This window comes from Bolinopsis microptera, chromosome 11, assembly GCF_026151205.1.
Source record: "Bolinopsis microptera isolate Bmic1 chromosome 11, MBARI_Bmic_1.0, whole genome shotgun sequence".
In the NCBI taxonomy this organism is placed as follows: domain Eukaryota; kingdom Metazoa; phylum Ctenophora; class Tentaculata; order Lobata; family Bolinopsidae; genus Bolinopsis; species Bolinopsis microptera.
In genome coordinates, this window is record NC_087082.1 from 17,987,958 (window position 1) to 18,014,129 (window position 26,172).

Genomic DNA, 26,172 nt, shown 5'->3' on the forward strand with positions numbered 1-26,172 from the left:
TCAAGAGACTAAAATTATTATTACCTATTTAATTCGCGTTTAAGACACCACTGGTTGGGCACTAAAACTTTTATTCCTTGGTTAATTTTTAATTTTTTCATGCTGATTTGAGGGCCATTAAAGCTGCCATTAAAGCTCAGAGTAAGGAGTAAGGAGTAAGGAGTAAGAAGTAAGAAGTAAGGAGTAAGGAGTAAGGACTAGAAGTAAGGAGTAAGGAGTAAGGAGTAAGGAGTAAGGAGTAAGGAGTAAGGAGTATGGACTAGGAGTAAGGAGTAAGGAGTAAGGAGTAAGGAGTAAGGAGTAAGGAGTAAGGAGTAAGGAGTAAGGAGTAAGGAGTAAGGAGTAAGGAGTAAGGAGTAAGGAGTAAGGAGTAAGGAGTAAGGAGTAAGGAGTAAGGAGTAAATAGTAAGGAGTAAGGAGTAAGGAGTAAGGAGTAAGGAGTAAGGAGTATGGACTAGGAGTAAGGAGTAAGGAGTAAGGAGTAAGGAGTAAGGAGTAAGGAGTATGGACTAGGAGTAAGGAGTAAGGAGTAAGGAGTAAGGAGTAAGGAGTAAGGAGTAAGGAGTAAGGAGTAAGGAGTAAGGAGTAAGGAGTAAGGAGTAAGGAGTAAGGAGTAAGGAGTAAGGAGTAAGGAGTAAGGAGTAAGGAGTAAGGAGTAAGGAGTAAGGAGTAAGGAGTAAGGAGTAAAAAAAAGGGGTAATTTGGGCGAGCGAATTAGTGGGAGCACCACGCCGCGGGCCTGCCACGCACCGACGTGAGACAAAAGGCTTCCTTGTAGTTGTAACACTAACTCATAAAGTCATAAGGTGCCATCTACTTAGGATGTCCGCCGCAAAATTACAAATTTTCAGACCACCCCCCCCCCCCCCCCCCCCCCCTGTCCGGATGTGTCCGAATTTTCAAAATCACCACCTCCCCCGGACGTCCGGATTTCCAGCTACTTTTAAGAGCACAAATAAAATTTACTCAAATTCATTGTAAATAAAATTTAAAGAATTGAAATAAATGAACCTTTTTCGTTAATTTTGCCAAAATTTCCGGACGTCCAGATTTTCAGAAACCACCCCCCTCCCCCTGTCCGGATTTGTCCGAAATACCAAAACCATCCCCCTCCCTATATGCCGGACGTCCTAAGTAGATGGCCCCTAAAGATAATAGGCAATAGTTTCGTCAACGCTATACATTAATACAGCAAGAAATACCTTACCTGTAATTTAGATAAAGTAGAACTAGAACCTCAATTTTTGCGGTTTTTTGTAAAGAAAATAGTACAACAAAATACGTCATAAGGTCAGGAATTGGTTTCTCTGGCCTGGCCAAAAAGATGGAAACAAAATGGGAGACGCGGGGTGAGTCATGTGGAACCGAGTGGTTTCTGTAATAAAGTTGAGAAATAAAGTAATTAGTCAGGTTGAAACATATCTGAAATAGTTGAGACAAACAGTACGGGAGCCTTATGGGAGCCAAATATTAAACGGTCAGAGCGCTGATTTTATCAATCATAGGATTAAAATCTTTGGTATAAAATCTTGAATCCGCATATATATCAAATCAGCGCTTATAAATTATAAAATTCGGGTCACATTTAAAGCAACAGTTTATTATATAGTATCAGACAAATCATAACGCGTAATAATATATAAATGGACATATCGATAATTTCCCATTCAAAGACAGACAATCCAGCATTCCATATGCTGCAACTCAAAATATCAATAAGCATTGCTAGATAACAAATAACCTAAACGGAACCTTCGAGTCCGACCCAGAATTCAGCCCAAATATTGTGGTATTGAATTTCACAGGAAAATATATTTGACTGGCCTGGTTAAAATTTGGACTGGAAGGAAATTCGATGAAACACGATTCGGCAGAGAGCTAATTTAATGAAATGATAAGCGAATACCCTGCAAGTTTGATCGAGCTAAAAAAGAAATTACCTTACCAACAACCTCATTACCGGGTAACCAGAGCTCTGTTTCACATGTTCTTATTAAGAAACAAAGCCCGAAGACCAGATCATACCTACCAGATTGCAGATTGCAGAACCTTTATTATCTAATCAGTATCAGGTATGGATCAGCGTGGCGGAAATAATATAATCCTTAGTATATCGTCACGTTTTGAATCTCAGGTAGGATTTCAACAAACAAAACCAGGTATTCATGATAAGAAATCTCCGCCCTCTCTTCAATTAAAAAACAATGAGAGAATATTAATGAGTTTAAATTTGACTTAGAGAAAATTAGACAATTATCACAATCCTGTACTCAGTAGAGAACACTAAGTCTAACAGAAAAAAACAAAGAAAGGATGCGGACTCAATTAACGGGACTCATGCGGAACTCATGCGGGATGCCGCAATATATTACGAATGTAAGTGTAACAGCGTTACTATATACCTTACTCGGGATTATTATGACCGGGATAAAGTGGCGGGTTTAGGGTAATTTCGCCATATTTTTCCCGAACCACATTTTCACCGGTCGTTAATAAACCCGCCGACTCAGCTTTTAGGGTTCCCAAGGGGTATGGGTGCTCATATTTTAATCGTTGTCTTATATTCACTAAAGAAGACTATTGGGACACTTGTTGTAGGTTTTTCGACTTCATTTGGCTAAAATTACAAAAAATTCACCTTTTTGCCCAATTCTTGTCATATATCCTTATTGTCAAAGTTGATTTAAATAGGCCAATTTTTAATTTCTTAGGTATTGACTATCTCTACATAATGAAATAGGACTCAAAGTAAAAGTAACAGTTAAATTAAAACTTGAATTAATTAAAACTGTCAATAACATGAATCAGTTTCATCAGTCATTTATTCATAATTCTAAACAATGTGAACGATGCATTCTTTCGAATAAAATTATTTTCCGTCTAGTTTGATTAACCACGAGTCATTATTTCTGTCTACTTTCAACAATTATTGATAATTCGACTTGTTTCACAAGTTTTAGCAATGCGAAAATTTCTAAACTTGCTTATCTCTAATAAGGAAATTTACATCTGAGACAAAATTTTTGAATCTAAAATTGAAAGGTTGGACACCGGTAAAAAGGCGACCGGGAAAATGTGGTGGGTTTTGAGCAATTTCGCCATATTTTTCCCGAACCATATTTTAACCGGTCGTTAATAAACCCGTCGTAATAATCCCGAGTAAGGTAGTATTAGTGTGACTCTGATACTAATAATCTCAAGATGTGTGTTTGTGTGTTCGTTCGCGTGTAATTTCTGAGCGGCTTAATCAAGAAAACGGTTAGAGTTAGGGGTAGTTCACATATTACGTAATCAATATTTTAGCAATTTTTACCCCTCCCCCTCCGTAATCAACCGTAATCAAAACCACCCCCCCCCCCCCCCCCTCCTGACAGCAAAATTACTTAATCATGGCCTAACCAAGCATGTAGTGATAGAGATCTGATATCGATCATAAATACTAAAAATACTCTAGCAATTTTTAATGCAGTTTCACAGAACTATAAATATAACGTCGAGATGTATGTGGGCCTCCTGTGCATTGCAAAAGTGTACAAAGGACGAAAATGGTTAATTTATTGCTTAAAATACCTATAACTCCTAAAATATTGAATATTTTGAAATCATTCTTACAGGATCGTAATGAGCTTAATCAGACGCAACTTTTGGTACCAAAATTATAATATTTGAAGCACCAAAGTTTTTTTGAAAATTTGTTCAAAATTTTACACAAGGGGGGACCCTCGTGTTCAGATTAAAAACTTTTGAAAAAAAAATTCCTTTAAATCTTAAAATGTTAGTACTAAAAGTTTCGTCTCGATGAGCTGATTACGATACCATAATAACTATGTGATAATAATTGAAAATGTGAAAGTTATAGGCCAAAAAACTAAAAATTTGCGCGAAAAAAGCAGGCGCAGCGAACAAGTGCCGTGTAGCATTTTTAGCGAAAATTGCTACACGGTGGATTTATTTTACTCACATTTTTAGACAACTTTTGGTACAAAATTTATCGAAATCGGAGAAAAAAAGTTCTGTGCTCGCGCTTGGCGCTTATTACACTGACTATACCAAACATTACAAATCTATACAACGTGCTGAATGAAGTACGACCGACCAATGTTACCAATCTATACAATCTGGGCGCTCCATCAGGAAGCCCATGATTAATATGTACATACTGCTGCCTGATCATTCTCACCGGGGGTTATAATTGCCTGCATGTAGCGGTGTGGCAATAATATACAATATGGAGCCGGCATTGAATATTAAAATTAAATATTGATTCAGAAGCTTATAGACACGATTTGTTGTGTAATGTGTGGCAACTTTAACCATAATGAAGGTAAGGGAGATATTGAAATTCACATTTTGACGGGTTACTTTAAAGTAGTGTACCAAATACCAATTAAACGTGCACTAGATCGTAGTTAACACTAATACAATATGTTGTTACCTCCGACCTTATTGTATCGTCGTAAGTTTTCCATTACGTCTCGTGTCGTCTCGAATAACAATTAAAAGAGAAATAAGTTTGGGCAACACCCTTCTAGTAGATAGCAGCGATTTATTCAATTAAAATTTTATTCCAATTTTATTGGTTATGTTTTTATTTCCATGGTTACGATAGGCAAGAATTTCATTCATCCTCCACTACTAAAGTCAAGGTTTATTCGAGTTTTTGGTGGTGAGCTGATCACATTTGCTCCTATGCTTGAAGGTGCCCGTATGGGAGAAAATATAAATTTCGAAGGGGTTTAAATGCTATTTCCATATCTTTTCACTTGTCAACATGTTCTCATCACATTTTTGTGGCTTAACTTAAAGTTACAACTTAATGTTACAAATGCACAACAACTACAAGTAGTACTTGAAGTACAATTGTCATTGCTTCGAAAACTTGACTACCCAGTGGCATATGTGACATACAATTACATCAAGTATACTTGAGCGAGTTTGTGCGGTCAAAATATTAAATGCACCTAAAAATTTGCATTCGACTGAATTACAGTTTCAGATAAGGGGTCGTTCACATATTACGTAATCATTTTTTGGAACATGTTGACCCCCCCCCCCCCCCCCCTTCGTAATCAATTTTACACATAGCTATTGTGTCAAAATTACACTAGCGTAATCATTCGGAAACCCCCCCCCCCCCCTCAGCTGATTACGTAATATGTGAACGACCCCTAAGTAAGATCAGAGTCAAGAAATCGTTCATATCGTCCGTAAGCCATATTTGATTATTTTAGACACCCCCTCCTCCCACCACTTTACGAAAAACTATTATGTAGAAATTACACTAGCATATGCAATTTCATATGGAATCAGGCATAAGCTTTTCCAAACCCCCTCCTGACTCAAGGAATATTTTATAAACGATCCCCATAGTCAAATATTCAATTAGGAGCTGAAACTTCACTAGGACAAATACAACGGAAAAGAACATCAATACCAACGTCCACCATGCACCGAAGATATAATATAATTTTCTAGATAATTGAATCGAAATTATAATTTTTGAGGCGTCCTGAAAATTTAACGTACCACTACCGATGAGGCGTCCTTCACGTAACTTGTAACGTATCTTTTATCTGATAATTATCTGTTTAAATTTAGTCCGTGTAAAGTCTAATAATCCTGATATTGTCTGAAAATGCTTTTGTTCACAACTTTTCGGTAGTTTTATAAAAAACAACTGTACTGGTCTAAGATCACTAGTCCGATGGTACAAATGGGGCACAAACGTGGCACAGGTAAGGCACCATTCACCAAGGCGGCTCTCATAATTGATAATGTGATAGAAATTTGAAACCAACAAACTTGTTTCTAATTAAATTTCTGTGCAATATTTGAACATATTTGTCGTAATTGAGATTTATTGCGACATGAAGGGCCCGAATAAAGGCCTACCCACATTTAAGAACCACCCAGCTACCACATCTGTACCAATAGGGGGGGGGGGCAACGCCCCAAAAAGCCCCGAATTCTAGGGCCCTTTTTGGATTTTCGATATGTGTAGGGCCTTTTGGGGCCCTAGAATTAACTTAAATTTCATCAAGTTTGATATTCATATATGCTAAGTGCTTTAATGATATTATTTGACTATTTGCACAGTACTTTTATGTTTATTTGAGTGTATTTACATGGAGATTATGGTCCATAAACACAATCAAATAGTGGTCAGGGTCAAAAGGCCCCAAAAAGCCCCGATTTCTAGGGCTTTTTTGGATTTTCGATATGTGTAGGGCCTTTTGGGGCCCTAGAATTAACTTCAATTTCATCAAGTTTGATATATGCTAAGTGCTTTAATGATATCATCTGACTACTTGCTCAGTACTTTTATGTTTATTTGAGTGTATTTACATGGAGATTATGGTCCATAAACACTATCAAATAGTGGTCAGGGTCAAAAGGCCCCAAAAAGCCCCGATTTCTAGGGCTCTTTTCGGATTTTCGATATGTGTGGGGCCTTTTGGGGCGTCGGCCCCCCCACCAATACCATATATTAAACTTGACGTAGCGTTCATTGTTGAGTTGAGCTGACATGATACAAGTGACAGAAAGTAACTTTTAAAACTAACTAATAAATCGCACTTCGTACAGTACAGTCTAACCTATAAATTAAAATTGCTACTAGTACTATCAATCCAAAGTATGTTCCAAAACCGTCGTAGCTGCGAATCTGATCAATATTGTAACTTCATAACTAGTAGGAAAACACAACCAGGACGAAGAAGTCAAATACACCCAAATTTATCAGAACTTGGCTGAATCTCTTTGTTTAGCGATGTTATGTAAACTAGAAGTAGAACGCCCACAAAACACTACTACAGACACGCTTCTACATCGAAGCCAGGGTTTGTAGCACGATGTACTATTAGAGAAGGAACGGGTTGTCCGGGAAGATCCGGACCGGAACACCCCTCTCTAATCTCTATGCTCTAAACAACAGTTCATTCGAGCGCAACGACCTTCAATGATTCATTTTGTTAAAAACAGTTTCTGCGACAGTCATTTCTTGAGCAAAAAGGATCTAGCCGGGGTCGTTCACGTATTACGTCAGCCCGATTTGGGTTGTTTTAGACCCCACCCCTTCCACGGTCCCGAGTCCTCGCCCCTTAGGCTGCCCAAGTAATATGTGAATTTTGAACGATACCAAGCAAGAAAGTGAAACAATATTCTTAGAACAATGCGTAATTACTTTTATAATTACATTAAATCAAATACACAATCAAATACTAAGCAAACCCAGTGTAACATTTAGACTCCAGCTATGTATGTGCATTTGAGATACAAGTCTCTATTTTTTGTGACAAGAATTAAAGTCCAGGTTTCCGGAGGCATCTTGTATTTATTTACCGAGTCACTCAACAAAATGTCAGTGCAAATTACATAATATGAAGTATACATTTCCAGCTGTTTTCAAAATCACGTTTACTGTCAACTATATAAAAGTCGATACTTTTCATTCCACGACTTCTTTAACTTTAGTGGTGATTGTTGGCTTGCAAAGTATTTAATTTAATTAATGAAGTCGATGAAAAAGTCTACATACAATTTAAACATTGATTTTCACAATCCAGGTGGCTCTTTGTGATGAATGAGGAAAAAGAGCAAATTATTTTTAAATTCTGCTGGCTACTTTGACGGACATAGTTGGTAGAAAAATACAAATTTTTTAGAAGACGTTATCGTTTTCGCCAATTACCACAAAACAAGACTAATTATGCGAATAATTAAGCGTAATACCCCAATTCTGAACGACAGAGCACAACATAAAAAGCAGAGTGTAAACTATACTTATATATCACGCATACAACTACGGCAAAACGAGATTGTTAAACATCATCAAGACACGCACATTCAACGTAAACCCAACTATTTAATATTTATCTAGTAATAGAACCGATCGCAAAATTAACCAGGGAGTTCCGTTGAAAGATTTATTGCAAGATTCGGAGATAATGAGAATAATTTTTTTCGTATAAACAAATTCTATAACACTTGTCTCGAATCGTCTCTTTTTAAGACAAATATCAGAAGTTATCGAAGAATTCAAATTATATTATGTTTTAAAACAGTTGAAGAGATTAGACCAAAGATTGGGCATTGTTTAGCTCAAGTCTAATATTCATATAAAACTTTCAAAATGCAATTTATTTAACTTTCGATAACGTAACCAAAACCATACATAGCACAATGATACAAAAACACTGCTTTTAAAAATTTCGAATTTCCAAGCGGTCAATTTGGATTTTGGGACCATTTTGAAACTTAAGACGCTGAAAATTGTTCTTTATTTTCATCTGCCCTGCAGTAATTGACATGTGGTGATGTGGTATCAAATTTAATATATTATTCAAACCCAACAACACAAAATCCTCCTCTTTTAACAAGCGGTGAAGAAGGGATATTTGTCTTGGAATCGCTGGATGAAGTTGGAGCCTCTGTTACTTTTACCATCCCCACGTCTCTCTATTCGTAATAAGGGCATCTGGACAAGTTGTAGAGGAGATTTCTTATCCTCCAGAGCTTGGCACAGATTTAATATCTGAGAGAATAACAGTTTTACAATTATCTCTAGTAAATTATAAACTTTATTTATCCGCGATAAATAAGTTGAAACAGTGTGTTTATAAGGTTTTAGTTTATAATTATGTCAGAATTGTCCACTGATAGCAAATATCCTCACCTGACCGCGCATTACTGAAGCTTGACGCTCGAATAGATTCTTATCAAAACCTTTGTCGTGCTGAAGGAGAAACCAATATTACATAAACCAATATTAAATAAACCAATATTACATAAACCAATATTACATAAACCAATATTACATTTATATCTTCTGTGCATGGTGGACGTTGGTATTGGATGTTCTTTTCCGTTGTATTTGTCCTAGTGAAGTTTCAGCTCCTAATTGAATATTTGACTTTAGGGATCGTTCATATAATATTCCTTGAGCCAGGAGGGGTTTTTGGAAAAGCTTATGCCTGAGTCATATGCTATGCAAGTGTAATTTCTACATAATTGTTTTTCGTAACGTGGTGGAGGAGGTGGTGTCTAAAATAATCAAAATATATGGCTTACGGACGATATGAACGATTTCTTGACTCTGATCTTATACTTATCTGAAACTGTAATTGTCGAATGCAATTTTTTAGGTGCATTTAATATTTTGACCGCACAAACTCGGTCAAGTATACTTGAACTTTATATAATTGTATGTCACATCTGCCACTGGGTAGTCAAGTTTTCGAAGCACTGACCATTGTACTTCAAGTACTACTTGTAGTTGTTGTGCATTTGTAAAATTAAGTTGTAACTTTAAGTTAAGCCACAAAAATGTGTCTGTGATGAGAACATGTTGACAAGTGAAAAGATATGGAAATAGCATTTAAAAATTAAACCCCTTCGAAATTTATATTTTCTCCCATACGGGCACCTTCAAGCATAGGAGAAAATGTGATCAGCTCACCACCAAAAACTCGAATAAACCTTGACTTTGAGTTTGGTAGTGGAGGATGAATGAAATTCTCGCTTATCGTAACCATGGAAATAAAAACATAGCGAATAAGATTGGAATAAAATTGTCATTAAATAAATCGCTGCTATCTACTAAAAGGGTGTTGCCCAAACTTAACTGTCATTTCTTTTCTTATTTCTCTTTTAATTGTTATTCGAGACGACACGAGACGTAATGGAAAACTTACGAATAAGGTCGGAGCTAGGTAACAACATGTTGTTTTAGTGTTTACTCCGATCTAGTGCACGTTTAATTGGTGTTTGGTACACTACTTTAAAGTAACCCGTCAAAATGTGAATTTCAATATCTCCCTTACCTTCATTATGGTTAAAGTTACCACACAACAAATCGTGTCTATATAAGCTTCTGAATCAATATTTAATTAATTAATATTCAATCCCGGCTCCATATTGTATAATATTGCCACACCGCTACATGCAGGCAATTATAACCCCCGGTGAGAATGATCAGGCAGCAGTATGTACATATTAATCATGGGCTTCCTGATGGAGCTCACAGATTGTATAGATTGGTAACATTGGTCGGTAGTACTTCATTCAGCACGTTGTATAGATTTGTAATGTTTGGTAGTACTTCATTCAGCACGCTGTATAGATTGGTAACATTGGTCGGTCGTACTTCGTTCAGCACGCTGTATAGATTGGTAACATTGGTCGGTCGTACTTCGTTCAGCACGTTGTAAAGATTGGTAACATTGGTCGGTCGTACTTCATTCAGCACGTTGTAAAGATTGGTAACATTGGTCGGTCGTACTTCATTCAGCACGTTGTATAGATTGGTAACATTGGTCGGTCGTAACTCGTACTTCATTCAGCACACTGTATAGATTGGTAACATTGGTCGGTCGTAACTCGTACTTCATTCAGCACGCTGTATAGATTGGTAACATTGGTCGGTCGTACTTCATTCAGCACGCTGTATAGATTGGTAACATTGGTCGGTCGTACTCCATTCAGCACGTTGTATAGATTGGTAACATTGGTCGGTAGTACTTCATTCAGCACGCTGTATAGATTGGTAACATTGGTCGGTCGTACTTCATTCAGCACGCTGTATAGATTGGTAACATTGGTCGGTCGTACTTCATTCAGCACGTTGTATAGATTGGTAACATTGGTCGGTAGTACTTCGTTCAGCACGTTGTATAGATTGGTAACATTGGTCGGTAGTACTTCATTCAGCACGTTGTATAGATTGGTAACATTGGTCGGTAGTACTTCATTCAGCACGCTGTATAGATTGGTAACATTGGTCGGTCGTACTTCATTCAGCACGCTGTATAGATTGGTAACATTGGTCGTAACTCGTACTTCATTCAGCACGCTGTATAGATTGGTAACATTGGTCGGTCGTACTTCATTCAGCACGTTGTATAGATTGGTAACATTGGTCGGTAGTACTTCGTTCAGCACGTTGTATAGATTGGTAACATTGGTCGGTAGTACTTCATTCAGCACGTTGTATAGATTGGTAACATTGGTCGGTAGTACTTCATTCAGCACGCTGTATAGATTGGTAACATTGGTCGGTCGTACTTCATTCAGCACGCTGTATAGATTGGTAACATTGGTCGGTCGTACTTCGTTCAGCACGTTGTATAGATTGGTAACATTGGTCGGTAGTACTTCATTCAGCACGTTGTATAGATTGGTAACATTGGTCGGTCGTACTTCATTCAGCACGTTGTATAGATTTGTAATGTTTGGTAGTACTTCATTCAGCACGCTGTATAGATTGGTAACATTGGTCAGTCGTACTTCATTCAGCACGCTGTATAGATTGGTAACATTGGTCGGTCGTACTTCATTCAGCACGTTGTATAGATTTGTAATGTTTGGTAGTACTTCATTCAGCACGCTGTATAGATTGGTAACATTGGTCAGTCGTACTTCATTCAGCACGCTGTATAGATTGGTAACATTGGTCGGTCGTACTTCATTCAGCACGTTGTATAGATTTGTAATGTTTGGTAGTACTTCGTTCAGCACGTTGTATAGATTGGTAACATTGGTCGGTCGTACTTCATTCAGCACGCTGTATAGACTATAGATTTATAATGTTTGGTAGTACTTCATTCAGCACGCTGTATAGATTTGTAATGTTTGGTAGTACTTCATTCAGCAAGCTGTTGTTTGTTTGTTTGTTGTTTGTTTATAGAACATGTACCCAATCTCGTATCGGGAAATTATGACTAAACTCAATTCTAAATGTGAATACGGATGGTACCTGCAAGTGTATATTCATTAAGCATTTAGATAAAGTTCTGTAAAACTGCATTAACAATTTCTAAAGTATTTTTAGTATTTACGATCGATATCAGATTTCTATCACTACGTCTACATGCTTCCAAAATTTAAATCTCCAACTTTCTGCACAATGTACTGGAATGTTTGAAAAAAAAATTGTGATAAAGAAATAAAATCAACGATTTAATTTTAGGTAAGTAATATTAATTCCTCGGTTTCTTAAGTCAGCTTTAAAGTCAGAGAATCAAAGTATGTAACGTCGATACCAAACCGATTATTGACCGATGATAGCTAAGCTAAGTAGTTCTTTCCTAGTATAGTGTAACCCGTGCCTACTATACTGCCGGAACTTTATTAGTCCAAACACACCGCGTCATCGCAATTTAATTCTGAATCTGAGTGCCCCTCGTATATTTATAATAATACTTGATAGCCAATCTTGAGGTCCACTGTCAAATTACATAATCAGATTACGTAATCAAAATTTTTTTAAACCTTCTAGAATGTAGAATAATGACAATTTGAAGATATTTTAATTTTAATTCAAATTCCACTCAATTTCACTTTGATATTAGTGATAAAATTTAGGAATCTATCGGGTATCTGGCTGCTAAAGTAAGTAGTTGGGAAGGTGCTTAGCCGGATATCATAACAATGATTTCGGCTCATAATGATCAGGGTAGCATGAAACGTAGAGAAAAGCGTTTTCCAGGGAAAAAAGTCAAAAAATGGGAGGGGGGTGGGTGGTTAGGCCATGATTACGTAATTTTGCTGTCAGGAGGGGGGGGGGGGGGGTGGTATTGATTATGGTTGATTACGGAGGGGGAGGGGTAAAAATTGCTAAAATATTGATTACGTAATATTATGTGAACTACCCCTAACTCTAACCGTTGTCTTGATTAAGCCGCTCAGAAATTACACGCAAACGAACACACAAACACACATCTTGAGATTATTAGTATCAGAGTCACACTATATAGTAACACTGTTACACTTACATTCGTAATATATTGCAGCATCCCGCATGAGTTCCGCATGAGTCCCGTTAATTGAGTCCACATCCTTTCTTTGCTTTTTTCTGTTAGTGTTCTCTACTGAGTACAGGATTGTGATAATTGTCTAATTTTCTCTACGTCAAATTTAAACTCATTAATCTTCTCTCATTGTTTTTTAATTGAAGAGAGAGCGGAGATTTCTTATCATGAATACCTGGTTTTGTTTGTTGAAATCCTACCTGAGATTCAAAACGTGACGATATACTAAGGATTATATTATTTCCGCCACGCTGATCCATTCCTGATACTGATTAGATAATAAAGGTTCTGCAATCTGCAATCTGCCAGGTATGATCTGCTCTTCGGGCTCTGTTTCTTAATAAGAACATGTGAAACAGAGCTCTGGTTACCCGGTAATGAGGTTGTTGGTAAGGTAATTTCTTTTTTAGCTCGATCAAACTTGCAGGGTATTCGCTTATCATTTCATTAAATTAGCTCTCTGCCGAATCGTGTTTCATCGAATCTCCTTCCAGTCCAAATTTTAACCAGGCCAGTCAAATATATTTTCCTGTGAAATTCAATACCACAATATTTGGGCTGAATTCTGGGTCGGACTCGAAGGTTCCGTTTAGGTTATTTGTTATCTAGCAATGCTTATTGATATTTTGAGTTGCAGCATATGGAATGCTGGATTGTCTGTCTTTGAATGGGAAATTATCGATATGTCCATTTATATATTATTACGCGTTATGATTTATCTGATACTAATAAACTGTTGCTTTAAATGTGACCCGAATTTTATAATTTATAAGCGCTGATTTGATATATATGCGGATTCAAGATTTTATACCAAAGATTTTAATCCTATGATTGATAAAATCAGCGCTCTGACCGTTTAATTTTTGGCTCCCATAAGGCTCCCGTACTGTTTGTCTCAAATATTTCAGATATGTTTCAACCTGACTAATTACTTTATTTCTCAACTTTATTACAGAAACCACTCGGTTCCACATGACTCACCCCGCGTCTCCCATTTTGTTTCCATCTTTTTGGCCAGGCCAGAGAAACCAATTCCTGACCTTATGACGTATTTTGTTGTACTATTTTCTTTACAAAAAACCGCAAAAATTGAGGTTCTAGTTCTACTTTATCTAAATTACAGGTAAAGTATTTCTTGCTGTATTAATGTATAGCGTTGACAAAACTATTGCCTATTATCTTTAGCCTTAGGGGCCATCTACTTAGGACGTCCGGCAAATAGGGAGGGGGGATGGTTTTGGTATTTCGGACAAATCCGGACATGGGGAGGGGGGTGGTTTCTGAAAATCCGGACGTCCGGAAATTGTGGCAAAATAAGTAGATGGCACCTTAATATGACTTTATGAGTTACAAGGAAGCCTTTTGTCTCACGTCGGTGTGTGGCAGGCCCACAGCGTGGTGCTCCCACTAATTCGCTCGCCCAAATTACTCCTTACTCCTTACTCCTTACTCCTTACTCCTTACTCCTTACTCCTTACTCCTTACTCCTTACTCCTTACTCCTTACTCCTTACTCCTTACTCCTTACTCCTTACTCCTTACTCCTTACTCCTTACTCCTTACTCCTTACTCCTTACTCCTTACTCCTTACTCCTTACTCCTTACTCCTTACTCCTTACTCCTTACTCTGAGCTTTAATGGCCCTCAAATCAGCATGAAAAAATTAAAAATTAACCAAGGAATAAAAGTTTTAGTGCCCAACCAGTGGTGTCTTAAACTCGAATTAAATAGGTAATAATAATTTTAGTCTCTTGAGTCTTGACACCACTTTGTCTTTAGGGTTAGACGGATTTAAAGCACCACGCATTTAACGTACTTTTAAAGCAAAATTGCGAGCTTTTCGTTGCCTCAAATATTTCATAATTCTTTAAATTTATTCCAAATAAAAAATATGCGCAATATACTAAAACTATGTAAATCTGTTCCCAGCTCATTTAAATAGGATGATAATGATAGTGGCAGCTCATTATTACGTCAAAAGTACTTCAATAAAAGCTGAGTTGTACTACTCAAATATCACTACGTCTATACACTTACAGTGTATACACGTAATGACATATAATTATATACATTATACATGCATATACTAATCACAGTGCTGGCAAGCACGACCGTTGCATTTATTGTGGGTATACTATGTTCCCCATTTACTATTATACCCCCTTTACTATTATACCCCCTTTACTATTATACCCCTTTTACTATTATACCCCCTTTGGTACACGTTACAAGCCTCTTTTGTGCACGCGAAGCGTGCACTCCGGCCGGAGGCGGCGGCCGAAGGCCGCCGCCTCCGGCAGGAGTTTTCCAGGCATTAAGACTCATCGGAAGTCGTTCAGCAGATTTATTTTTAGTTCAAAACATTCTAATTTGATGTCAAAGAGGACAGGAATAAGAATAGTTATGTTCAGAATTTTAAGAAATTTGCATAAAATACTCGCCAGCACTGTTATACGAAATTCGGTAAAAAACCCAAAATCGCCATATTCAGGTGCCCTAAAAACCATGTTAAAATTGAGTTAGAGATCTGAAATTTTTCAGGGCGTCTAGACGTTGACCAAATTGACTGCAAAAAAAGTTTCAGGTTTCAGGAGCATCGGGAAATGGGTTTTCTAGAACCCCTGTTTTACGACAGATTGTCGGGACATATACATACAGATATACAGATATATATATTCAGGGATAGACGCTTTGCCAGTCAATTGTAGCCTGTATTTAAGTGTCCATAGATTCAAAAGTATAAAAGATACAGCCATTTCCGACCACAGGTCTTGCAAATAATTGTTTACACTTTAGTTTACATTGTATAAAAAATTTATTTGACGTCATAAACACCCCTTGATGACGTCATCAAGTTAACCGTTTTTAAAACTTGATTTTTGACAAAGTAATAACTTTTAAAATTAATTTTAACCCATTAAGGAGTAATTTTATTCAAAATCTGAGGAAATTTTCATCTTAGATAATTGTTCAAGCATTCTGAAAATCTACCGGAAAGTTTTTCTAGCTTGCTCCTTCATAAAGATATTTGTCATTAAAGTTTGTGCTTTTTTGAAGAATTATTTTATAAAAACGTCAATTTTGCGATTTAGTATTCTTTGGTGTTGGGCCATGCCTTGGGTTGTGGAGCTCAGTTCTGCTTCCTATAGGTATAAATTGTGCATTAGGCTAGTTTTAAAGTTGAAAATCGAAAAGATGCACACGTGGGGACACGCCCAAATTGATAGAAAATTGCTAAAATCACTGAAAATTGCTGTTTTCGTCATTTTCTGTCAACTTTAGAGTGCCGTTGTGATTACAGTTCTTCTTGAAATACTTTGAAACTTTGCATGCTTATCAAGCTATATATAAAACAATTACATGCAAAAATTTACGGCGATTCAATATTGGATGCGCATGCAACGTCCGCTCAAAGTTTGCACGTGCGAAAGGTGAGAATTTTGCTCATTCGTGATTTCCAACAAATTCTGCTTTGCCACGACAGTTTAATGTCATTATATATGAATTTAATGTCAACTTGAATGAGTATTAAGTGGTATATTCAGTCAGTGATGGACCGATATGCTTACCTAAACACAAGGAAATGTTTTTAAAGGAAAAATTTCGAAATCGTTGAAACTTCCTCCTTATTATAATGAAGATATCAGTTTATATTTCGACTTTATAAAGTACCCTGACATTATAATCAAAAAGAGATGATATTTTACCAAAACCCATAATCATGGGTAGAGTGGACCGCTGCCAGTGGCTCTCTTTCCCAAACAAAAGGAAATGATATTAATTTGATTGACCGTTCTCAAATGCAAAATGATACCGAGAATGAAATCGGTCGCTCGCTTTTCCCATTCATTTACAATTGTAATAGATTAAGAAGAACTACCCAAAGGCAGCTGTACTCGGCAATAAAGATTCAATAAACTTCAGCTAATGCAATAAGTGATAACTACCACCCTTACCCCGAAATACTAGGTATCGACCCGAACGCAACCCAAAGAGATTTTTACAGCATCTGATTGACATGTGATCAATCGAAAATTATTACAATTCGTAAGCCGTGAATGAATGGGAAAAGCGAGCGACCGATTTCATTCTCGGTATCATTTTGCATTTGAGAACGGTCAATCAAATTAATATCATTTCCTTTTGTTTGGGAAAGAGAGCCACTGGCAGCGGTCCACTCTACCCATGATTATGGGTTTTGGTAAAATTTACATATAATATATGTGATAAATAATAGCTGTATCCCATGAGGATTCGCTTATGAAGGCATTGACCGTTATTAAGGCATTCACTGTCAAATGTACTCAATCTCGAGCTTTCACAATGATTTGCTGATCGTACTTGCTCTGTTCACTTCTGTGGGTTGTGGAGGGATCTGTTGTAAAATGTGGAGTGGAGAGATGTAGGGACTCCCTGCTAGAGTGTTAGATCTGCATTATGGGTCGTCCTTCTTTGAACATAATTAGATGGTAAGTAGAACTAAAAGTATGAAGAGATCACCAGCTATAATGACCGTGAGGGTTGATGGTTTGTTAAACTCGAACACAATAAGATTTATACATTATCATCTCTCAAAGTCAAAATTCTGTATGACATAGACTATTGTCAGAAAATTTGTATATCACACGCTCGCGGTAATTCGGCAAACAAAGCATTCCATCTGGATCTGAGCATGGCGACAAAAACTGAATTTTCAAATGTACATTGTACACGACTACCTGTTTAGTGTTTAGTCGTTTAGGTTAAATGATACTATATTATTATTCGGACATCGTTTTGTATTCTAAACCGTATATAAATGTGGTTATTCGATCCGAACACTTAGACTTAGAGAACCTGAACTTCATGCTCTCACGTATCCTAGATGACCATTTATTGTGTTTAACTGTCAAATTTTCGAACTTTCTAGATGATTTTCCGGTTTCCCTTATGCCCTTCTCTAATATGGGAATTTAGAAAACGGGGGGGAGGGGGGGGGGGGGGGGGGGGTTGGCAGAAACGTAAATAAGTGAATAAGAAACCGTTTACCCTCGTACATTGTGGGATCTAGTTATAGTTCTAAAAGTACAGTTAATTATACGTACAATTAGTTAATAGTTGTACGTCCTGGTCATTGTCAACCTCATACTCTCATACATCTGTACAATCAATTCTTCTCCTTTTTGTTTTTACACCTGATTATACAGTAAAACTTTAATTTACCCACCTTTATTCAATAACTTTGTGTATCATACCGACCAGAAAGTGTTGAACTGTTTTGTGTTCCCCGAATATTCTGGTTATAAGCTCGTTTCTAACCAGCACCTTCCCTGCTAAAGTATCGGATCAGGATCAAAGAGAACAGTAGTAGTACTGGTTATGCTTCTGTTAGTGTGCCTGACGCTTCAAGCCCTGTTTCTTGGTTCATCTGCTCTCTGCGAAGGTAAGAAGCCGACTTAGGGCTGACTGTTAGCACGTGACTTAGGGCTGACTGTTAGCACGTGACTAAGGGCTGACTGTTAGCACGTGATTTTTGTGCTGTTGAGCATTATTTTGTATTAGTTTAATTTTGACATCGTTAAAAAGATGCCTTTGTAATTATATCACCGTTAAATCAAAATCCTTTTTAAGGGTCATTACACTCATAGTTTATTTTACTATTTCAGCAAAAACCCTCTATTTCAAAAACCCTCTATTTCAGGCTGCACAGAGCTGAATTTAGGAGACGCTGAAGAAAGCGGCCCGAAATACCTCCAGTGGGAAGATGTCTTTAACTTGACGCTCTCTCCAAAGTATGCAGGCATACACTGGGCCAAATCAGGTGAGACAACCTTCATGTCCATAGAAAGGGATGGGGTTTATATATATTTTTAAGATGACTCCGTGCTTGAAATTTACGAACCAAAGGACTCATTTCGAGGCAACCTTGCAATGCAATTCAAGTTGATTCATCACGTGTTACAATAATGTTTACTTTAATTGTCTCATAGAAGCAGGATTTTAATATAGTTTTGTGGATTTCAGGTCACGATGCTTATGAAGCAACTGAGGATGGTTTTTGGAGTATCAATGTGAAGACTGGGGAGAAATTAAAAAAGTACTTTGATATCAGAGAATTGGTAATCATTTTTAAAGATTATTTTGATATTAGATGTTTATAGTTTTATCCTCTTGTGCACAATCTAACAGAAAATAAATTTATTTCTGAAAATGGTCTTTAATCAAATTCCTTTTTAAATCTCATACGTTTTACATTATTTTCGCAGCTGCAAATTAATACATTTACCGAGCTGAGCTCAATATGTTATCAGGGCGACAAGCTTGAAACTGGTTCGTAGTCCCTCAGTATACTGTATAGCCCAACTGCACGTTTCATTTGTTAATAGTTTAATGTTCTAAGTAATCCTATAAGCTTCCAGCATCTATCAGTTTCTTATCCACAGTTTGGAATGGACTTCGAAGTATCACCAGACGAGCAATACGCTATACTTTATCAAATAACAAAAGCAAAATATCGGCATTCTTTTTATGCTAATTACTGGCTTATAGACTTGTGAGTAGATTAATTTATAATAAAGATTACTTTTACTGTACATTGTATATATTGTGTTCAATCTATGTTTTGTTCATCTTGCTATCAACGGTTTTATTTGAAAATAAGATTTTACAATTCTAATTTTTTTCCAGAAATAACGAATCTGTCAATGGGTCTCGTCCAAACGTAACTGTTGATCCGACCGGAACCAACAATGTCCAATATTGTGGTTTCACTAAAACTGGTCACACAGTGGTAAGTTGAAAACAGAACTAACTATAAGTTAAACCTTGAGTTAAACGGACCTTTGGCGATCAGCAATGACTTTTAACCTACATTTTCCAACCATTCGATCCTAAATTGCTTGCCAGTCTTGGTGATTCATGATCAGAATCAACTCAGGTGATAGTAGCAGAGTTTGATGTGTACTCCAAGACAGATCCCATGGCAACAGGGGATGGGGCGTACACTAGACATACATCTGATGGGGAGGATAACGTTATCTTTAACGGAGTCCCTGACTGGGTCTACGAAGGTAAGTTATGTTCCCTAAGGTTCCCTAATCAGGTTCCTAAGGTTCACACCTCACAGAGTGGATGCTAAATTGATCTGTCAAGTGACCCCAACAAATTGAAAGTGACACCAGAATCTGTGAACGTAGATTGCTTCGTTATCACGGGAAGCAAATATAGGAATAAAACTTACCTATAACTTAACAACACACTATTATTTCAGAGGAGGTTGTAGCGAGTTATTACAGTAATTATCCGTCACCCGACAGTCGGTTTATAGCCTTCAGTAAAACTAACGCTAAAGGAGTTCAACACGTACGCTTCCCTATCTACGGAAAAGAGGACTACGCAACTATATTAGACTATGAGTATCCCAAGGTAATTTTACTATCGTGATAGGATTATCGATAGCGCGAGAAATCGAACTGGAATATTTCACGACCTCACACAAATAACTGGTGATGAGAAGACATTGCACATCTGATCCCCCTCTACCCAGGCTGGATACAAGAACCCTACCATCCAGACCTACATGGCAGATCTACAGGACCCTGAGGGTGATATGGAGGCGTATCTGATACCCACCCCACAAGAGGTTCTGGATTGGGGAGAGCACTACCTTTACACTGTTTCTTGGGCTAACGAGTAAGTTTATATTTCCGTTTAAATTATTTTTTTAAGCGTTTGTGAAATTTTTGAATCCTACTTTCGTATGACACATTAGTGTTAATTAACTCGATTGGGGCTTGAAGAAAAGTCAATAAAGAATTAACTTCTTAACATGAAATATGATGAATAACAATGACTAATTAATAATAAGGATACCAGAAGTGTGTTAAAACAAAACACATCCACAGGAATACAGTCGTGTGTGAGTGGTGGAACAGACTACAAACAAAGATCTCATTTTATCAGGTACATAGATATCATTCAACTTGATGCCTTTTATCTGCATTCTTTCGATTCCAAGGTTTTCTTTTTGAACTTTGGATAACATTCCTTAACCGATTTATTTCAGTGTAATGCAGCAAGGGCAGATACCAGCTGTACGAAAATATTCGGCGAGGACAGCCACGAGGAGGGATGGCTGGATTGGTGGAAAACTCCTCATTGGTGAGGGAACCTGTTTTGAGGATTTTATAAGAAGCCTTTGATCTGGTTTTGATCATCATAAGCTTTTTTTCCAATTAGTTATTATATACCTTTTTATAAGATGGTAGAAATTTCGTCACCAAATGCAAACAATGTGAAAAAGACAACCAGTGAACAATTTCTTTGAATAAAGGCATCTAGTTTTCTTGGCTATAGCTGTACACTTATGCTCTGATCTTATAGATATGCTGGTAGTGGTATCTGAGATAATCATTCTTTAGAACGAATTATACAAACCATATATCTGCATCTCCTGACAGGTACTTTGATGGGTTAAACAGTTTCGCAACCCTCCTACCAAGCAACCAAGGAATAGAGGGCAACTTCAAACATGTTTGTCTCTTCACGAAGGAAGAAGATGGTACTTGGTCCAGAAAGTTCCTAACCTCTGGGTTATTTGATGTGCTGAGCGTGTACGGTACGATAAACACCGCAGAGAAGAAATATTTGTAAGTTAGATTGTTTATACGTTAAGTATTTTCTGATGTTTCCGTAAATACGACCAAGGGAAACTGCTCTTTTTAGGTTAAGATTGTTCCTTTTTTTTCAAGAGTCATGTATGATCAAGTCATAATAATTATGATTATCAACTCAATTTATGAAGTGTAAAATCACAAGTTTGTATGGTTATAACTTAGCCACTGTTTAAAACTAATCTTAAAAACAGTGAATAATTTCTAACCATAAAACAGGTTCTACTATGCAAGTTATGGTGGACAGATGTACAGACACGTCTTCCAGCTGAACATTGTAACTGCTGAGGTTAGTGATAATGTATAATGTATATTATAATGTATAATGTGTATTACTGGGGGTTTGTACTCATCAAATTGACTGGCAATTGTGGTGGTAAATATTGAACTGCCACTGGTTTTTCTAATTGGCGAGAATAAAACCATTTAAGACCTTGACTGAGAAAACAATTTGATTTGTAGCAAGACTCCTATATCCTCAGAGCACGTGTCTGTCATGTGACGGGTATTGTGGGTATGGGGGAGCCTCCTTCAGTGCTGACATGACCATGTACCGTCTCTCCTGTGCCGGCCCTGTTACCCCTTACGTTCAGCTCAAGGAGGTCGACTCCCCGTGGATAAATGTGAGTTGTTCTTATTTTATTCAGTCGCTTGTATCTTTGGCTTAAGCTTTGAATGAAAAATTAATATGAATATGTATCGGACGTAAATGTATATTGAATGAAAGAAATAGGATGCTTAGAGGAACTAGAATGGCTTATAATTATTTTATCAGGTCCATAACTATAAAAAACTTTCTTTTCTAGGTCTTGGAATCCAATTACGATGTAGAAATGATGCTGCGAACCTTCAGCCTGCCCAAGAGGGAATATATGACAGAACGCATTGGAGGATTTGACATTAACGTTCAGAGAATCTCTCCCCCAGACTTTGATGAAAACAGCACTAAACGATACCCAGTTTTGGTTTATGTTTATGGTATGTCTGCCAGTTAATTACCGGGCGTCTAAAAGGTTCGGCTGAGGAAGTAAGAATATCAATGTTTCTGAGCAGTGGGATGATATAGATTAAAGCTAAAAATATCATATTACAGGTGGTCCAGATTCGGGGAATGTCAGAGACTACTTCCCGTACGGAGACCAAAGGAAAGACTTCCACAACTATTTAGCCAACGGTGATCCTGACAAGCCGAGTTTCCTTGTTTACCACGTGGATGTACGAGGTACTATAGGCCGAGGGGACGACTTCAGGTTCCCACTCTACAGGTGATACATGAACTGCTGTATTTTACCATGATTAGGGTCTTCCGAATAAGGATCAGCAGAATAAATCCCGATTGATTTTATTACAGTATGTTGATAATTTCATAGAACTTTATTTGAAGTTGGTTAGATTAGATTCTGACTTCATTGAGAAATACATGTTATTTAGGAAGTAATATCACCACCAGATTCTGATCAATGTGAATAACAATTAATTTTATAACATTTGATCTTGTGTGGATTTTTTAATAGCCAATATAATTATGTAATATTGTGAGTAAACATTGTCTGGTTCTACCAACCAACAATCCGGAATCCCTAACCTAAAGTTGCCTCCCAGAAAGTTCGGGGTGACGGAAGTGGAAGACACACTAGACTTCCTGGAGAGGATCAGTCAGTACCATTACGTGGACGATGCCAGGATGGCTATCTGGGGCTGGTCTTACGGAGGTAGGTACTGTCGCGACTCTGAGATCGGGTAACCTTCTAAAGTATTGTAGGAGTTCCGTTAAGTAATTAACTAAACTATTGCTATTACGATATCTAATCGATTTAGGAAGTCTTTATTTTCATCCTGCATTACATTTGGCATTAAATCCGGCTAATATAAATTTGCTAATATAGCTGTTTCGTGAGATTATCAGAGTTCAGAAATTCTTCTCACGTTTGGCGCATAGTTAAATGATTTTACGTCAAATGCAACTCGGAGCCATTTGCAAAATGGATCTCATAACTAATAGTCACCTTATTGATTACAAATCTGAATCATATTCGTCCTTAATGCTAAAGCAGAGCAAAACGATTCCTGCAATGGTACAGACTTACAAGCATTAGTAGCAAGTTATTAAGATAAAGCTACAAAATCACATCTGTCACATGAAAATCTCCTGTTTTTCAGGTTTTCTGTCCTCTAAGGTGGCAGGAAGTGGGAGGAAGGTAGTGCAGGCTGCTATAGCTGTTGCTCCGGTTTCTAGTTTCAGGTTCTATGATACTATCTACACTGAGAGATACATGGGTCTTCCTGCAACCAACAAGGTATGTGGTCTGGTCTGTAACTGGTGATGGTGTCTGGACAATGCCCACTGGATATCTTGCAAATACATAAAGCTTCTTTATCTAAAATCAATGTAAACTATTACCAAATAGCTCTAAACTGCGACCTACCAAGGTTAGTTAGATAATACCAAATAGCTCTAAACTGCGACCTACCAAGGTTAGTTAGATAATACCAAATAGCTCTAAACTGCGACCTAGCTACTAAGGACCCGCTTATAACTGAACTTCTCAAGGTGTACGATGAGGGTGACTGTCTCCACGAGGCAGCTAACTTCACGGGTACCAACTATCTCCTGATACACGGTACCGCCGATGACAACGTGCATTACACCAACGCGGCTCGTCTTGCTTTCGAGCTAGTAGAGAACGATATTCAGTTCAGGATGCACGCTTACACTGGTTAGTTTATTAACTTATCATTTTAAAACTACTTTAGTTCAAGTGCATAAGTACTTAGCCGTGATTATGGGTACAACTTCTCAGTTTTCTGAACTTGAAGGTTAACGTCATCCTCTTATTTTTACCCAATTACACGGTACTGGAAGTTGGATTTACAAGGATTCTGTAATAAATGACATAACCCTCCCGTTAAATTACTTGATCGCCACCACGTTACCCTCCTTCTCGGTAACTTGATGGCCACTTTCAGTCCCAGAAATTATCAAGCCCACCAGCAATAATTGCAAATTTGCAGTTGCAATCCAGGATTATAAGCCGGACTGCTTAAAGAGTTAAAGTGCAACGCATGTTGGTGGTAGCAGCTAGATTATCAAAAATTGTACGCTTCGATGCCCCGCCACAATTAACATAAGTTGAATTAATCGCCTGCAAGGAAGGATGTTCGTGAAACTATGCGCATTGCGCACGAACACATGATCGTGAAACTATGCGCATTGCGCACGAACACATGTGAAACTATGCGCATTGCGCACGAACACATGATCGTCAGTCGTTGGAAATATGATTTGCCACTAAATCAGCAATTTGTTCTGAAGCTAGTGCAGCTTGAAGCTTGACTCAAAGTGCAAAAGCTTCAATCTGCAACCTTGCCCAGCTTGTTGATTAGCAGCATAGTGGACAAATTTCTGCACTCTTACTTTAACCATTACTTTATTCTATAAAGTCTTGTGAAATCAAGCTCAGTCAGTGTACCGATTCATAATTCATAACGATACTGGAAACTTCTGGGGTTTACACTTTACATGTTATCGTTCTGTATCATTAATTATAGGAAAATGAAGAACTTATAGTCTTCCGTAACGGCTACGATCACCTTCGGATTGCATTCACCATGTCGAGTCAGAAAACGGAAAACTTGCAGGATACCACCTAGTTCACAATGGCATACAATACAATACCTTAACCGTTATAGATAAGTTTGTTACAATAGGCTAAATTACAAGGATAATATGTGCATACTTTCAGACCGAGCGCATTCCCTGAAGGGGCTGCACACCCGACGTCATATGTACACAATGATGAGGGATTGGCTGTTCGACGTTCTCAACATGAAGGATGACTATTTGGGTACCTACAAAACAGACTTTTAGGAATCTTTATAAATTACTAATCTAATTCACCTGAAAAACTCAAATTTTAATAAATTTAATTAGTTTAATTAATGAGTTTCATGATTTGATAGGTTTAATAATGTTGATATCCTACACTTTTAACAAATTTTGTACTATGAACTGGGGAATAACGATTAATTGCTAATATAATAATTTATTGGTTTGAAGTTTGCTGAAAGTAAGTCTTTTTCAGTCTTACCGTATGCTTCAAAAACCAAATTGCCAGAAGATTTAGTATTTTCGGTTGGCGATAAGAGCCGCGAGATTATTCTTTAACCAGGTCATATCGCTCATTTGACTCTGGGACTTTAAAAACATTTATACATATAATAAGTTGGTTGACTAATGTAAATGACTATTCCTAAATGTAATTTTGTACCGTTTATTATCTTGGCTAGCTGTTTTACTTGTTTCATCGAACAACAATAATTATAAACGTTTCTATCATTTAACCATACCACTTGCTTGTTCATCAGATTCAGAACGGATAAACATTACAGTTGGTCGCGGTTTCTCGAATCAAAGTATATCAACCTGGAGCTATTTGAGTATTTTGTGAATTGGAGGTGCTTATATTTCCATTTTCTTGGCGAAACATGGAGGGTGTTAACAAATTGAATCTTTTTTGATCCCTCCAATTTAGCAGGAAGGAAGCGTCTTGTAGTTTCATGGTGATGAGAAACATGTTTGTAGGTTTACAACCTACCAGGACGCGCGCCGAGTTGGACTCGTCGACGGTCCTGGAACAAATATTCGGAACAAATATTTTACGAGTATCACCCGTTAAGAAACATGTCAGTTCCGGCGAGACAGGTGACAACCATGAT

At 37.4% G+C, this 26,172-nt stretch overlaps 2 protein-coding genes across 2 annotated transcripts in view; both read left to right on the top strand.

Annotated features, from left to right (window-relative positions):
* LOC134823189 (polyunsaturated fatty acid 5-lipoxygenase-like) overlaps positions 1–26,172 on the top strand; it is a 1,185,970-nt gene that overhangs the window by 434,537 nt on the left and 725,261 nt on the right. The gene's annotated exons all lie outside the window — the stretch shown is intronic.
* Positions 18,128–25,738, top strand: LOC134823187 (dipeptidyl peptidase 4-like). Its single transcript, XM_063834569.1, has 19 exons — positions 18,128–18,227; positions 18,486–18,605; positions 18,809–18,903; positions 19,228–19,337; positions 19,472–19,574; positions 19,722–19,854; positions 20,055–20,209; positions 20,331–20,476; positions 20,689–20,746; positions 20,850–20,944; positions 21,244–21,432; positions 21,676–21,745; positions 21,939–22,079; positions 22,263–22,434; positions 22,550–22,721; positions 23,059–23,168; positions 23,617–23,753; positions 24,008–24,173; positions 25,200–25,738. The coding sequence occupies exons 1-19, from the start codon at positions 18,164–18,166 to the stop codon at positions 25,322–25,324; spliced, it is 2,361 nt and encodes a 786-aa protein (XP_063690639.1). The 5' UTR covers positions 18,128–18,163; the 3' UTR covers positions 25,325–25,738.